Here is a 17,523-nt window from a genome sequence, read left to right on the forward strand (position 1 = left end):
TGGCAGCGTGCGCCAACAATGCTGTCAATCTGCATCTCAAGGCAGCACGACATGCTCATTCGTGAAGCCACATCTCAAGGTTCTCCGCCGTTAAAAGTTCCTCCTAGGGAACCCCACCCCTGCGTGTTGAAGCTCTCTTCTCCCTTTCATTACGGTTGCCAATTCTCGTCCTCTTTACGGGTCGCCATTTTGCCTTTAGTAGTTGGCAAATGGTGCAGACGGCACTGGTGAAATAAAGCTTTGATCACGATGAGCTGCGTTCAATGGCTGTCCTTGCAGTGCAGCAATAGCTGAAGATTACCAGCATCGCCGAAGAGGGGAGGAACAGATCTTCTGGCTGAAGATATGATGTGGATGAGTTGTGCATCCGCGAGTGGAGACTGTTATTGTAGAGATGTGAGCATCGTTGTATGCTGTTAGTTCTGTAAGCTATGTGAGTGGTTCTAACTTGCACCTTTATTTTTTCAAGAAAGTTTAGTTGAAAATTGCTTGGGCAGTGCAGTTCAATAGGGAACCAAAACCAATACAGGCGACAACCGATAATTTGGTCTTCACGGGGAATGTAAATATGTCTGAACTATAGGATGTCCGAAAGAAACGAATGTATCCTAAGAAGATTACTTTATTTACATTTTATGGTCCCTGTGTAAGGAGAAGTGGCTGGTTCATTGCTGCACACACTTCCACTTACATCCAACCAGGTCCACCTGTATTTCGGCCAGTTTTGTGTTGTCTCTACAGGCTAATGCAAAGACTGCAAAGGCTTGAGTCAGATCTGCATGTGAAGGCTGCAGAGTACATGGCCATCATTGTCATCCAAGTTAGAGTCGCAGTTTGATGGTGGGAGAACTTGCTCAATTGTTTTGTCATTGTCCTTCAAATGTAATGGTGGCAGGAATCAGCACACCACAGTCTAGTAGGTCATCAATGATGTCCGCATTTGAGCTCATTGTGACCGGGCTCATTCGGACTGCAACTCAAGACTCATTCGGAGTCAGACTGCGAGGGCACCATTGGTGCCATTTGATGGGGACAGTCGATAACTTCACAAGAAAGACTTCTTGGAGCCAGCAGTGCCCTGTCTGGAACGCATACTAAAGAAACAAGCACAGAATGGTGGAACGCTGTCCGGAAGGCAAATTCAACAAACAAGAGCGGGCCATGCGTGGTGGTGCCGGAATGGATGTGATGATTGGGATGTTGATGCAGCCTCAAAGATCAGCATTCTGGTACCGAATTCGTTCAGAATGTTTTCAGTTTCACTAAGTTTCAATTTCACTTCCTTCAAGTCGCTACAGATAGCCTCTTGACCTGTTAACAGTTTTTCGAGCATCTCAGCACAGCTAGGACCAGGATTTTCTTCAACATCCTCACATAGTAATAATGTGCAGACATGAATGCAATCACATACGATGGAGAGCAGTGTGCGTTGGCTTGGCAGAACAAATAGACACCTATCATCGTCTCTACATGTACAAGGATAACTAACCTGAAATATGTAAGCAGAGCGCATTCTGAACGTCCCATTGTTGTTGGTTCCACCAAGCCCACTGAAGATACGGTCGCAGGGTGTTCTTATAGCTGTAGGCTCTCTCCGATGACGTGATGCTGCTCATGGGTGTGGCATGTGCAGTGAGGATCATGTTTACAGGGTCGGTAGAATGGCGGTCAATCTTGCTTGTCAATGCTGTGTTGATTAGCACTCTTGCACCGTTCAAATCTTTGTCTACTTGCAGTTGATTTGAACCAAGTGTGTTCCCTAATTGCTTTCCTGTGCAATTATTCTCGTTAAGAGTGGGCTACATGGAGCGAAATATCAAAGATGAACTTCCCACACCATATGGAGATGCAATGGTTCAGCAGGAAATGTTCTCTGGCTTGCGCTACATGAAGCAAACAGAGCTGCTGCAGGCTTTCACCGCTTCTCTGCGAGTGCATATGCAATGTATGAATTTCAAGTTAGCTGTTTCTGCTATTGTTTTGATTGGATAATCACCTGATCAAATGTAGATATCTAATAATGCATTATCACTGCACGTAAGCTTTCTTTGTAGCCATGACGGAAAAAAAAATAAGCGCTGCTGCTAACTTGTGAATGTGGTGAAATGGGCTATTTTTGTTGTTTCCTATACTCTAAAATAATAAAAAAAGAGCACACACTCACAAGAAAAAAATATGTTGACATTTGGAATCGAACCCACCCCTTCTGTGTAGGAGGTGGAAACGGTATCACAACAGTGCAGTCCACTTATAACGATACCACATATAATCATATACCGGTTATAACAATGAGTTGACTTCAGAGTATCAATTTATGCATTCGGGCTATGAGAAAAAAAACCATATATAACAATGTTATTCACCGCATATCAGATATAACAGTCGAAATTCTGCTTCTTGGGCGGCATTTTTCATGCAGAGTAATCGTGAAAATTGCTTTGCTAAGTTCCCCTTGACCGAGACGGGGCAAAAAGTTTGCCTGTGCGAGTTCGTATCTGCTGCCATTACCGCACAGCGTGTCCCTCCAGCGCGTCGATTCAGAGCATCGCAAGTTGGCGCAGCGTGTCACAAGATGGTTCCAGCCCCTTAGCATCCATGCTGTGCAGGGTGATATGGCCTGGACAAGTTTTGAAGTGAGAGAAGCTCACAGTAAAATTGATCATGAAGGACTACTGAGGAATATGGAAGAAAGTAAATGGGCTGGGAGAGTGTTCAGGTATTTGTACAGGAATTACATTGATTCACAATGGACGAAAAGAACTAGGAAGCTTACCAGCAAGTATGCGGCCTGTAGGGTGAGCAACACAGCAACAAAGAACATCAAACGGAAAGTCAGAATGGCTGAAATAATCTCATGGGTGGCGGCAGTGGAAAAGAAACCTGCAATGAGTAACTACATAAGAGGAAAAAAAGAAATCAGGAAAGAAACAATTTATGATAACTCAAACGGAAGCCCATTACTTTTCGAAGCGAGATCAGGATGCCTTAGAACATGCACCTATAAAGCGAGATATAAGAAGGAAGAAGCATGTGCTTGCTGTGGTAAAGCTAGGGAAACGATGGAGCATGTTTTATTAGAATGTGAAGATATCTGCCCAGCGGTTGATTTAGGAACCACTGGCCTCCTTGAAGCCCTTGGATTCAGCGAGAGCAGGGGCAAACATGTCTGAAATAGAGATTAGTAAGAGGCGATTGGAAGAGTGGTGGAAGAAAAGTAGGGAAACTACAAGAAACGGAGCCATAGGACAACAATGTTTACAATAGGGAGTCAGAAAATTTGGTTATGGGAATTCATCATGGGTTTTTCTTCTTTTTCTTTTTTTTCTGTTTTAACCTAGGTAGGACACTAGGCAGTATAATAGCAAGGGCTTGGTGGTGCAACCCACTGCCCCGTTCCAAAGGGGGTGCTATACCATCCATCCATCCATCTGTGTCGCCGGCAAGCGTCCAGAAAAAAAAAAAGTGAGAAGTGAATCGAGCCTGCGCTTCCTTTCTACAATCTCCCTCTTTTCCTCAAGGAACGTATAAATGCGCTACGGAAGCAGCGGTCGGTGTGCCGACAAAGTACAAAACTGTGTCGCTTGGGACGAGGCTGCAAATTTTGCAAGACTTGCGCAGTCGATAATATCGATGATTCTGAAAGCAGCAAGTGCCACGGTCATGAAGGCTAGAACCAGTTACCATGGCAATGAACAGAAATGGAAGGGTTTGTGTGCTGCGGCGAAACCCCCATGTGTGAAGACACGGTGGCCGCCACTGACATTGCCAAACTGTGGGACCACGTCGCTACTGGTGATACAGTAGGTGGTGCTTTGATGGAGGGGCTTCTGAGCGCAGATAGCGCTGCCTCGTTCTGTAAAGAATCACCAATGGGGTGATCGTTGTCGTGACACACGGCGGCATTGTGCAATGGAGGTGACAAGGTTGACAGTGGCCCGTGTTTGAAACCAACCCCAAGGCTCACGCAAAGTGCACTGTTGCCGATAGAGTCGCTCATTGATTTCATGTATGCTAAGTTATAGCTGCCACTGCTCCCGCAGCTGCTGGACGCGATGCACACCGCGGTTGTATACCTGAAGCTTCAGTCAAAGCAAGTGCAGATTTCTGACTATTTCAGCGTGCCTAACGCTTGACACGCTGTTTAGAGGTATAAATAAGCATCTTAGTTTTCACAGCCTTCTTTCTGCAACGTCAATTCTTTATCGTAAGTGCCAAATTTGGTTTTGGAGCTACGAAAGTATTTACAGCAGCTTTTTTTCTTTTTTTACGGGAGTCCAGATATAGCGATGATTGGTTATAATGATTGGATTTTTCGTTCTTGATGATGTTATAAATGACTGCACTGTATACCAAAGTATAGTGAACTCAAGATGCTCACTCTCTGACGGACATTTGGACACTTTGTAAGGCACGTAAAATTTCTTTTGCACACTTTTTTTCGTATCTTGGCTTGTTAGATACTTTTCTGCTACCATTCTAGTCAAATTATACGCAGAACTCGACTCTTGACAAATCTGAAGCCTGCGTTAACTGCTAAAAGCGCCTTTCTTTTCAATACTGCGGGTGATCAATGTGACCAAGAAGAGTGGTGTTGACATTGACGTGCAGCACTCGAGTCTTCTACAGCATATTAGTCACTGCAGTTTACTTCCTGCGCGCACCTGCAGTGCTAGACAAGCATAATATAGCGCTGGTACCATTCATGTTCCTGCCGCCAAAGAAGACATCACTGCTGCAATTTTCACATGATAACCCCCTCCATGTCCCATCAGCTGTCATTGCTAGAGCTGTCGCAGATGATCCGCATTCTCAGGCAGAAATTATTATGTGTAGGATTGTAAATGTAACCTTAATCCAGCAGCATGTTTCAAGCATTCCCAATGACTTAGCATGGGTAGCCAGTTGCATCGCTTGCTCGAGTGACATCCCACACCCACGCTATATAGCGCACAGGGGAGCGGGGCTGCTGCAGTCGGTGGAAATGCGCATTTTTGAAACCTTTTAATAAATTATGAACTTCACACGGAACGCTTAACTCTGTATCTTAATGACCAGAAGGACCTACCGTAGTGATTCAATGCATTTGCACACAATCGTCAAGATCATTTCAGGGTCCCATTAAATGTTTTTTTCAACAGTTTAGTTGCTTTTGATGCACTATCCTGGCACACATAATTGTGCACACTGTGCCAGAAGGGGATATGCCTGGTGGTTATCTTTTCTTGAGCCCACACTTAGATCCCACTGGGAGAGGTTACATTTGGTGAAGCCTTCCGTCTGTCCGCTGTTACCCCAAGCATAACAGATACCTTTCACTTCTCAGCAGCCATCTAGATGGCCTGGTTGTCTTGAACTGTCATGCTCTGTGGCATATCAACGTGCAGTGGTGTTTTCCCAGCCTTCCCAATTTGTGAAAACACGAAGATCTTGATGCATTGTTATCACAAACTTAGGAAAATCCAGAATTCCATCCTCATTGTCATCGTCATCATCTTCCTTTGAAGAGAAAGACCATACCATAATGTATGGCTCACACATTGCTTGTTATCCTGTTTTGCACATTCATGAGCTTGAACACTGTTGTAATGAGTGGCATCACTCCACTAAAGCAATGTAGGCAACAGCAGTCACATTATTTAATGCAAGGTAATGGGGACTGCGAGAAGCTGAAGTGATCATACGGGTGAATATTCTAGTGCTTACGAGGTGGAACTTCGGACACACTAGGTTACCGCATGGGATCACTAAAGCAGTACATATTTTTTTTATTTGCTGGGGCTGTCATGTGGTATAATGTCAGAACAGAATTTTGTAGGATTGGAGGCCGGTTTAATGTAGGTACTCCAAGAGTGATTTTAAGAAATGTATTGCCTGTGAGCCATCTTTCATAATTATCAGGGTGGTCACTTCTGAACTTCACACCAGCTATTATTACAATTTCGTACATTTTGTGCCAGCCCACACATAAAGGAAATGACGGGCATTTGCTATAGATGCAGGAGCAGAGCACATCAGACGTTGGACTTTGTCTTATATGGTTGACCCCAGGTACAAGCGATGGTTGGTGAGAGGGCTGCCATGGCCCTAAGTCTCCAGAGAGATGCTTGCTCTACCTGAGGATAGATGAAGAGTTAAAATGTCACCGCATGAAGCATTTTTTCGTTTGCTCACCCTTTTTTTGTTGAGTTTGCTCACACATAACACTATGCAAACATAACACTGTGCAAGGAATTCGTAGCTCTTGTCCACATCACCGATTTTGCTTTGAGGGTGAATAATGCATTCGTGGGGCAAACGCAGAAGGTTGCCAAGATCTCCTACCCATACCATTATGAGGAATGCATTTGGCGTTTTTGGGGCTATGCAATGCTGCAGGCACACTATGCATGTGAAATCATCATCATCAGCCTGGCTACGCCCACTGCAAGGCAAATGCCTCTCCCATACTTCTCCAACTGTCGGTTCCGGTCCTGTCGTTTGTGTTCTTTTTCCTGAGTCCTGGTCTTTTGCGCCTTGCCTGTACTACTTCAAGCATGAACCAACCAGCCCAAGCAAGAGTTTTACTTGAGCATATTTCTCCAACTACCTCGGTCATGTGCTAATTGTGGCCATGCTGTCCCTGCAAACTTCTTAATTTCATCTGCCCACCTAACTTTCTGTCGCCCCCTGCTATGCTTCCCTTCTTTTGGAATCCAGTCCGTCACCTTTAAAGGGACACGAAAGGTTACCAGAAAGTCAAGTTAAAGTGATAAACCAATACTCTAGAACGTCTAAGGTGTCAATACAATCGCGAACAGAGCTTTAGTAACCAGGAAATTGAGGTAAATGCGCGACACAATTCGAGACCCCCCCAGCGACATTCCGATACTAGCCCAATGACGAAAGTACTCCTCATCATAATTTATGTCACTAGTACTCAACTACTCGTGTTAAAAAGATCATTTCATTAGATTATAAAATGGAAGAAAATGCTACTTGTTTACTTCTATCCGATTCTAAAAAAAATATCTTTTGACGTTACCCTTGCATAGTATGGGTGATCGAAAGGTTTCGTTTTTGCTCGGCTCTCGACTTTGCGCCGCGCGCGCTTTGGAGTTTCAGTTGTTTCTCTATTGCGTCGTGCTGCGGTGGTCCTGCTGGCTCGTGAAACTTGCATTTGGAACAAGCAGCAAGAATGCCACGTCCATGTGATGTCGTGGGATGTGCAAACGGTCCGCGGAACTTGGCCAAGGGCAGTTGCAGCGGCGAATCCAACGTTACTTATCACTGTGTGCTGAGTGAACCTCTCCGTTCGATGTGGTTAAGTGCCATACCTCTGCCACAGTGTGCTAGCAAAGAGCCGAAAAATCGCGTAGTGTGCTCGCTGCACTTTTGTCCAGAGGATTAGAGTACGAGTTCAACGCCAACTTACTGAAATCGCGTGAAGCGCCTTTTAAGGCAGACAGTCGTCTTAGTAGTACGCAACGACGCCGGCAGTGCGAGTCACGTTCATCAGTGCTTAAATCGCTGAACTCGAGCCCAGCATCGCGAGCTAATGTGTCATTGTCAGAGTCATCCATTGCAACAACTGTCGAAGTTGGCGTCATAAAATAAAGAACCAGCTTATCGTCATGCGCTTTCCCTTCCACTAGCCACCATAGTTCCGCTTTCGCGCTGCTGTCGGCTTTGTCTTGGCTCTGTTTCTGACTGCACGTTTGCGTTTTGTGCAGAAAAGTCGTAGCGCCATCTGCGGGAGCCGTTTTACTCACTGACAGTGCAACGTCACTATGAGACCATGACGTCAATACTCCTCGATCAGAGGGCAGGTGATTTGAACTGCGCTAGAGGTACGTGGACGCTTCAGAACGCATTTTCTCTTAAAATAAGTATCTTCTTCGCACGAAACAAGCGTTTCAAGGTTTCTGGTATGGTATTTCAACAGTCCACATTGATTTAATATTATCCTTTAGTGTCTCTTTAATGACCATCTGTTATCTTCCTTCCTCATTACATGTCCTGCCAATGTCCATATATTTTTCTTGATTTCAACTAAGATGTCATTAGTGCGTGTTTGTTCCCTCACCTAATCTGCTCTTTTCTTATCCCTTAATGTTACACCTAGCGTTCTTCTTTCCATAGCTTGTTGCGTTGTCCTCATTTTAAGTAGAACCCTTTTCGTAAGCCTCCAGGTTTCTGCCCCGTAGGTGTGTACTGGTAAGACACAGCTGTCAGACACTTTTCTTTTGAGGGATAATGGCAACCTGCTGTTCATGATCTGAGAATGCCTGCCAAATGCCCCCCAGCCCATTCTTCTGATTTGTGTCATGATCCGGATCAGCGGTCACTACCTGCCCTAAGTAGATGTATTCCCTTACCACTTCCAGTGCCTCGCTACCTATTGTAAACTGCTGTTCTCTTCCGAGAGTGTTAAACATTACTTTAGTTTCCTACAGATTAATTTTTTAGACCCACCCTTCTGCTTTGCCTGTCCAGGTCAGTGAGCATGCATTGCAATTGGTCCCCTGAGTTACTAAGCACGGCAACGTCATCTGGGATCGCAAGTTACTAAGGTATTCTCCATGAACTCTTATCCCCAATTCTTCTCAATCCATGTCTCTGAATACCTCCTGTAAAAACGCTATGAATAGCATTAGAGGGATCGTATATCCCTGCCTGACACCCTTCTTTATTGGGATTTTGTTGCTTTATTTATGGAGGACTACGGTGGCTGTGGAGCCGCTATAGATATCTTTCAGTATCATTGCATACGGCTAGTCTGCACCCTGATTCCGTAATGCCTGCATGACTGCTGAGGTTTCGACTGAATCAAACGCTTTCTCGTAATCGATGAAAGCTATATATAAGGGTCGGTTATATTCCGCACATTTCTCTATCACCTGATTGATAGTGCGAATATGATCTATTGTTGAGTAGCCTTTACAAAATCCTGCCTGCTCCTTTGGTTGACAGAAGTCTAAGGTGTTCCTGATTCTATCTGTGATTACCTTAGTAAATATTTTGTAGGCAACGGACAGCAAGCTGATCGGTCTATAATTTTTCTATTCTTTGGCGTCCCCTTTCTTATGGATTAAGATAATGTTGGCGTTCTTCCAAGATTCCGGTACGCTCATGGTCATGAGGCATTGCGTATACAGGTTGGCCAGTTTTTCTAGAACAATCTGCCCACCATCCTTCAACAAATCTACGCTCATGGTCATGAGGCATTGCGTATACAGGTTGGCCAGTTTTTCTAGAACAATCTGCCCACCATCCTTCAACAAATCTGCTGTTACCTGATCTTCCCCAGCTGCCTTCCCCCTTTGCATAGCTCACAAGGCTTTCTTTATTCCTTCCGGCATTACTTGTGGGATGTCAAATTCCTCTAGACTATTCTCTCTTCCATTAGCGTCATAAGTGCCACTGGTACTGTATAAATCTCTATAGAACTCCTCAGCCACTTGAACTATCTCATCCATGTTAGTAATGATATTGCTGGCTTTGTCTCTTAACGCATACATCTGATTCTGGCCTATTCCTAGTTTCTTCTTCACTGCTTTTAGGCTTCCTGCGTTCCTGAGAGCATGTTCAATTCTATCCATATTATACTTCCTTATGTCAGCTGTCTTACGCTTGTTGATTAACTTCAACAGTTCTGCTAGTTCTATTCTATCTGTTGGTTTAGAGGCTTTCATACATTGGCATTTCTAATCAGATCTTTCATCTCCTGTGATAGCTCATTGGTATCCTGTCTAACAAAGTTACCATTGATTTCTATTGCACACTCCTTAATGATGCCCATAAGATTGTAATTCATTGCTTCAACACTAAGGTCCTCTTCCTGAATTAAAGCTGAATACCTGTTCTGTAGCTTGATCCGTAATTCATCTATTTTCCCTCTTACCGCTAACTCGTTGATCGGCTTCTTATACGCCAGTTTCTTCCGTTCCTTCCTCAAGTCTAGGCTAACTCGAGTTCTTGCGATTCTATGGTCACTGCAGCACACCTTGCCGAGCACGTGCACATCTTGTATGATGCCAGGGTTAGTGCAGAGTATGAAGTCTATTTCATTTCTAGTCTCGCCATTCGGGCTCCTCCACGTCCACTTCCGCCTATCTCGCTTGCGGAAGAAGGTATTCATTATCTGCATATTATTCCGTTCCGCAAACTCTACTAATAACTCTCCCCTGCTATTCCTAGTGCCTATGCTATATTCCCCCACTGACTTGTCTCCAGCGTGCTTCTTGCCTACCCTGGCATTGAAGTCACCCATCAGTATAGTGTATTTTGTTTTGACTTTACCCATCGCCGATTCCACGTCTTCATAGAAGCTTTTGACTTCTTGGTCATCAGGGCTGGATGTAGGGGTGTAGACCCGTACGACCTTCAATTTGTACTTATTAAGCTTTACAACAAGACCTGCCACCTTCTCGGTATTGCTATAGAATTCCTGTCTGTTACCAGCTATATCCTTATTAATCAGGAATGTGACTCCTAGTTCTCTTCTCTCCGCTAAGCCCGGTAGCACAGGACGTGCCCGCTTCTTAGCACTTTATATGCTTCTTTTGTCCTCCTAACCTCACTGTGCCCTATTATATTCCATTTACTGCCCTCTAATTCCTCCAATAGCACTGCTAGACTCACCTCACTAGATAACATTCTAGCGTTAAACTTGGCCAGGTTCAGATTCCAATGGCTGCCTGTCCGGAACCAGGGATTCTTAGCACCCTCTGCTGCATCACAGGTCTGACCACCGCCATGGTCAGTTGCTTCGCAGCTGCTGGGGACTGAGGGCCGCGGTTTGATTGATGTATTCATATAAGAGGTTATGGCCAAGTACTGCACCAGGGTGGCTAATGCTGCTCTGGTGAGGGAGTGCGTTACCAGTTCAGGTCACCTGGATCAGGCATCTTCAGGCCTGTTTTGGAATTTTATCAACACAGGGATTTTTTTTTAGTCCGGTGGAAGATTGCGTGGCACTGGGATTTGAATCCGGGATGCATGTGAAAACACCATAACAGACTCAATGAAATAGTATATTTGCATGTTTTGAACAGCTCTGAAATTTGTCCTGTACTCGCATGCATGTTTATCTTTCACAAATATGGTGCAAGCCAATCTTGCAATGTTGTTAAAAAGAGTGCATAAACCAGATTCATTTTTTTTTCATGAAATTGTCAGTTTTGAGTGTAGCACTTGCGTCGTCCTCTTCATCCAGGCCTTGTATCACTTTATGCAAGTCTAGATGAGCACTTGTGCTATACAGCCATCTTCTCTTGTGCCTTATTTTGCAAAGCCACGTTTTATTTATCATACAAACTTGCCCAGCTATCTATCCTCAATTATGACTGCGCATAGTCTCCGCCCATTGTTACTACAGTTGAAACTTGATTTAACAAAGTGATGATCATGCTGTAATTATTTTGTTAAATCGCGAAGTTCGGAAAATTGAAGGCATTTTTTGGGCGCTCAAATTCTAAAATTGTAACGCAGTGACACCCGAAAGGTACTGCGGCATTGTATTTGCCGCTAACCCATGCCTGCACGTGAAGGTAGTTGAGGGCGGCTCAACTACCGCCACCCCTTGCGTCATCTGGTAATTAAGGATGCTAGCGATTACCGAGTCCATTATTACATGCAAGGACGCGGCGTGCGGCCTCGTAGAAATAAAGCTAGGGCCTTGACTGGGGTGCCGAGATGTTTTAGCGCGATAGTGTTAGAGCGCACGCTCGAAGAAAAACACATCTGCGTCAAAATTAGAAAAAAATCACAGCTTTTTTTTACTCATTTATTTCCGGAAATGCTTCATTAAATCGCGTTTAGTGCAAGCTAGATACGTTGATTCGGGTTGATGACAAAGTTGAACCTTATGGGTACTTGCCAGGGAACGTAAATTTCTTTGCTAGATCGGAAACTTCGTAAAATCTGGTTTTGTTAGAACGAGTTTTAACTGTATTATAACTAAATTGTCGTAACTGCAACAGAGCTTCTTTTTGGTTGAATTGGTTATAAATGAACAGCATGTAGTATTGAGGTGACTTTGGCAAAGCTGAAGGACTAGCTGTAGTTGTCTAATTTTTTTGTTAACAGTTTTGAATTGCATCTTAATAGACAGCATATACAATTGGTGGTCAGCAGATGTAACCGAAATCCCAGCACCTCACAGTGGAAGTGGTGGCATTTTTTTCAGTTTTAGCATCAAAACTTGACTTTTTGAAGCCTTTTGTGATGTGTCCAGTCGAAGTTCAGTCGTAAAGTGTTGTGCTGAAGCTGCTCTTATCTAACATGATAAAGTTGAAGCTTGGACGAGTTGTTGATTCAATGTCAACATGACTACATAGTGCAAAAGACAAGGAAAAAAAAGGACACAACACAGGCACTGACTTCAACTGAAGTCAACTGAAGTTTAAGTCAGTGCCTGTGTTGTCTCCTTTCTTCTGTCCTTATCTTTTGCGCTGTGCATTCATGTCGATATTGCTCCTATTTACACTTTTTAACACTAGACCTTATACATGGTCTGAAATTTTGTTGCAGCTAGTCTTTAGTAAGAGCTGCATTGCAGTATTACTACTACTAATGGTGCTACTGCTAGTAGGGGTACTGTTGTTTTTATTAGTAAAAAAAAAGCTCTGTGAGCATCTTAGCATGGATCACCTTTCGGTAGATACCTGAATTTTCTTTAAAAAAAAAACAGTGTGCTTACTTTTTCTTTCTTCAGAAATTTGCAGTGTGTTGCATTTCTGCTGCATTCTTCTTTTCAGCCTACGACGAAGATAGTGCCTGCATTGGTTTGGCTCGTGTTGGCATGGAAACGCAGCAGATCACATGCTGTTCACTGAAAGACATGGCAAGCTGCGACTTGGGAAGCCCCCTGCACAGTCTGGTGATTCCTGGGAAACTTCACCCAATGGAAATCGACATGCTAAGGCTCTTTGTGACCAATCGGACTTGGTTCGACTCAGTCTGCAAAGGTGGAAATTGATTTATGATCTGCGAGTAAATATGTGATCTCTCAAAAATTTGTCTTGTCATTAATTTTGCTGATGTCGTTCCAAGTAACGTTGGGCTCGGTGCACTACCGCACTCTAAGAAAAAATTTCCGTCATCATGCCTCTAAACAATAATTGTCGGTGATCGTGCATGCGTTTCCTCTCTCAATGCAGTGTGTCATGTAGTCAAGTCGCAAAATGCCATGCACGTGTCAGCGTGACCTAACATTCTTGACAGGAAAGTTGGAAGTGCAGATTGTTAAAAAAAAGTGCACGCTAGATAGAATGCGATTTTTTCCTGGATAGAGAAGCCTCCCACCCCTGAACACAAAAGGTTGTGATTAAGAAAACAAAACACCGTATTTGCGATTGTGATGCGCACCTTTTTTAAATATATGGTGCATTCAAATTTGCATGCGCATTACAATCGTAACTAATTTCTCTCAAAATCAAAAAGGAAACCGAGTCTTACTGAAAAAAAGTTCACTGCAAGGTAACTAGCCACAGTGCTATGACACTGCCATCGAATGGGTCGTCTGAAGAAAGCAACGCTCGGAGACATTGCAAGGTGGCTCCATGGTGCATGGAATGCCTTCCTGCAGACGGTGGATGTGCGAGCCTTCAAGAAGTGTGGCATTTACAATGCAGTAAGTGGAGCTGGAGATACCTCTCTGTGGTTAGTAGAAAGTGAAAAGGAGCTGTCGTCAGATCTCGATAGCAACTAGCTGCTAAGATTCAGTTGTGTGCTTGTCTGTGTCTTTCTTGCGTAAACTTGTTTCAACACGGTACCTGCCGACTCAGGTTTTGTTACTTGATGTGCACAGTAGAGTCTGCACCATATGTTTTTTTTAAATATTTGGGTGGTTGTATAACTGTGCATTACAATTGGTGGTGCGGTAGAATCGTGCAAATACGATGTGTGTTAACCCTTTGTAGGACAGTGTATCACAGCGAAGCTGTATTGGGCTAAGGTTCAATGCATTTTTGTTCTTCGTGAACAAAAACTATCATCATCAGTGGCTCATACCCTTGTAAGCAAGTAAAAAATGCAATGGCTTGTAGCCCCGTAAGGCAAAGGCTATAAGCACTCAGCAAAGTGAAGCGCACAGTGCTTAAATTCTTTCTAATCATGCATGCAGCATACAAAACAGCATGTCGAAAACTCAATCAAAGGCTCGTATCCCTGTGAGCAACGGCTCATACAACTGTAAGCAAGCAAAAAAATGCAATCACCAGAAGTCCCATAAGGTTCATAACTACTCACTTTGCGTGTATTAGCTGTGAATGCACTACCCCTGTTGTCATCGCTGATTTCAATGTGGATCTGTCGGTACCGAAAGGAAGGGTTTATGCATTCCGTGTTGCCGACATCTCTTGTGATGCTACACCGATCCGGCCCAACTGACCACCCAGCGGAGTACGTGCATCGACTGGACATTACCAAAGAATGTTATTGCTGTTGCGAGTGAAATAAATGAGTGAAATGAAATAAATAAAAGACAATGAGTGCGTACCTTTGTTCAAAATTGTGTCGTCTGTGTCATGGGCTAAACAGCTTCGCTGCAGTCAACCGCCTTCAAAGAGTGGAATTGCTCATGATTTTGTTTTATACAACACTCCTAAAATTTATTGTGTGGTATGAGTAAATGAGGTACATGATGGTTCACAATAAATTTTCCTTCTCTACACTAAGTTGTTTATTTAAAAAAAATGTTATACTTATTTGTCTCAATGACACTAAATGCTCTTTCAAAAAGTGGGATGCATATTGCAGGGTTTCTACGAACCGGTAAAACCGGGAATTCTCAGGAATTCTCAATGGTCTGGAAATACTCGGAAAAATGGGAATTTGTCTTTCTAATATATAAAAAGAAAACTGCTTTTATTTGTGGGGAACGGAAGTAGCGCTATTTCCGTTGCTGGCTCGAGTAAGAGATGGGAATCGTAACGAATCGTCTTTGACGCCATGACGTCGGCTGGAGGAGTTACCGGTGTACATTCAACGACCGATTTTCTGGACGCCCACTTCTTGGGACATATCCGATAATTCGGACGGCTTCGCGTCACCACCACATACCCTTGAGTCAATGAATAAGAACGTGTCAACTTTCGGACACGCCAAGGTCCCCTTCAGTTACGGCCCCAACAGGAGGGCGATGCACTAGCAAAATGGCGGCGCACACGATTGTTTACGTTGTCATGACAACAGGAAAAGCAACCGCGTGGCGCCTTCACTTCCTCGTTTTTATTTTCTTCTTTGTTTTTATTATGCCACTCCGCTCCCTTTCCCCCATGCCGTGCGCACTAAAGCCCCTCAATCTCCCAAAGTAGCGCCATTCACTTCTCTCCTCCTCCGCTCGGCGCGGCCTCGACGGTGGCGCCGCCGGCAGTGGGCCTGCCGTAGCAGACGACGGCTAACACGCTACGGGAGGAAATCTGCGGAAAAGTTCGTTCGAGTCCTGCGGAGCAGTTTTTTCAATCTAGATCTTGCTTTGTCAGTCGGTAACTGGCCTTAAGAATGTCGTGTCGGATTTGCGGAAGAAATAGAGAAAAGCACCATTATTCAAGGCGTATTTAAGGCGTAAAGCGCGCGCACGATGAAAGTTCGTGTTGCTGAAACACGACACAAGCACGCGGTGTGCTCAGACACGCGAGTAATTACCAGAGTTTCAGGTTTTGACAGCGCGAAAGTATGTGCACGTGGTTTCGTAGGTTAATTTACGTACCTGCAGGATGCTTTTGTTCGGCCGGCGCGTGAGAGATTCCGACTGTCTGCGGTCAGCAATGCCTGGCAGCAGGGCCGTTTCTGTTCCGCGCCTTTTACAGATGTACGTAGCTCATGCACAGGTTGTGGTGGCCATGAGCAACGTTTTCACACATAGGCGGTATAGATAATTTTAACAACTTACCAGCATATGAAATCGTTATTTATTTATTACAGTGCAAATGGTTAGAATTTGATAGAAAAGAAAGAAGGAACTTGATGGGACAACTGGAAAGAGGTTCAGAAAATAATTATCCCCCTCCCTCATTGGCACCAGCAACACTTTTGTTGAAGTGCTAATTTTATCTCTGTATACTACGTGCGTCTGTATTCTTTTGCGTTGTAAGTTTTCACAAGGAAGCAGTGTTGCGTTAACTGGAACAGTCAAGGCACACAAGACAGAAGAAAAGTTGATTCTTGGGTTTTACATCCCAACACCACGATCTCATAAGGCACGCCATAATGGGGGCTCTGGATTAATTTTTTTTGCAGCTGGGTTCTTTAACGCACCCCCAATGCACTGGACACGGGCCCGTTTTGACACGGGCGTCAAAAGAAGAGGTTGGAGGAGCCGTGTCACTTAACAAAGCCGCGCGTTCTTTGCCACTTGCTCGAAGTCAGCCCGCCCGATCTTGTGAATCCACATTTTTCTTCGTTTTGCGTTGCGCCCGGCGGATGGTAAAACAAAAAGCTTTTTGCCGTCACTGGGTCTGTTGTGGCAACCGTAGGCGCAGCAGCACGGCATCGCAATTAAGCACTCGGCCCTAACACATTGTATAAAACTACCGCGCTCCTTCAAACCGCCTGCCGTACTTCGTCGCGGAGGCCCAAAAATGGGGGTCGCAGGCCCAAGATTGGGGGTCGCAGCGCGCTGGAAAGAAAAGATATACAAAAGCGCGGCGCCTGCTCTGCGCCGGAAAGAAAAAAATATACAAAAGCGCGGGGCCCGCTTTCACGTGACACAGATTGGCCAATGGGGGAGCGGAGGAGGCTGGGGCGACAGGAGGAGTGGAGGAGGAAGCGCCTGGGTGAGCGGGGTGGCGGAAAGATCTAAGAATGGCGCTACTTTTGGAAAATTGAGGGGCTTTAGTGCGCACCGCTTACTTTTTTTTGTTTTTACCTGTTTTACCAATGCCAAAGCGCGCGAGCTGGTGCGTGGTGCTCCGTGGGCTATGCGTTGGCACGCACGCAGTCTTGCCCATACTTATACCAGCATGTGCCGGGACATAAAAAAAATTCCACTTCCAACACAACAGAGCTTTGGTCTGGCTTTATTGACTACGTTTCCGAAAACAGATTTTTCATATAACTTGGTAGTACACGCGCAAAAAATGAACAAAAGTGAAAGGTGCATGACATATACAAGAGTACTAAGCACAAAAGTTCACAGACAGCGAAATAACAAAAGAAAGCGCTAGAAAACGCGAAGGCAGTTTCATGTACACACACATATAAAAAAATGATTTTTATATAACGCCCTCAAGACCGAAACGTAGACGAACTTCTGACATATGCACTAAGATATTGCACAAAACGACGACGTGTATGACACAGTCATGACAACTAAAGAAAGGGAGAGCTCACTGGTAATGGCAAAAACAATGACACGCAAAATGCCTAAAAAATAGAATAAAATGCGAAGATTGACAGCCATACAAAAAAAAGAAAACTGCTTACTTATAAACCTGCACGAAAGTATTTGAAATGCGTGACATGGTCATTAATACTGAACAAAATGAAAGACATGGCAGCGGAAAAATAACATTATACTAAAAACTGAAATACACATTATCA

The 17,523-nt window shown here is 44.3% G+C and overlaps 1 protein-coding gene across 2 annotated transcripts in view; it reads left to right on the forward strand.

The window, feature by feature from the left end:
- The window catches only part of Dph5 (diphthine methyl ester synthase), a 57,066-nt gene extending 44,071 nt beyond the window's left edge, over positions 1-12,995 (forward strand). For both annotated transcript variants that reach the window (XM_070523146.1, XM_070523147.1), the window contains exon 8: positions 12,738-12,995. In XM_070523146.1, coding sequence (XP_070379247.1) covers positions 12,738-12,958 — 221 coding nt within the window. In that variant the 3' untranslated portion in view covers positions 12,959-12,995. The remainder of the gene's footprint in view (positions 1-12,737) is intronic.
- The last annotated feature ends 4,528 nt before the right edge of the window (positions 12,996-17,523 follow it).

The sequence above is a fragment of the Dermacentor albipictus genome, chromosome 8 (genome assembly GCF_038994185.2).
Source record: "Dermacentor albipictus isolate Rhodes 1998 colony chromosome 8, USDA_Dalb.pri_finalv2, whole genome shotgun sequence".
In the NCBI taxonomy this organism is placed as follows: domain Eukaryota; kingdom Metazoa; phylum Arthropoda; class Arachnida; order Ixodida; family Ixodidae; genus Dermacentor; species Dermacentor albipictus.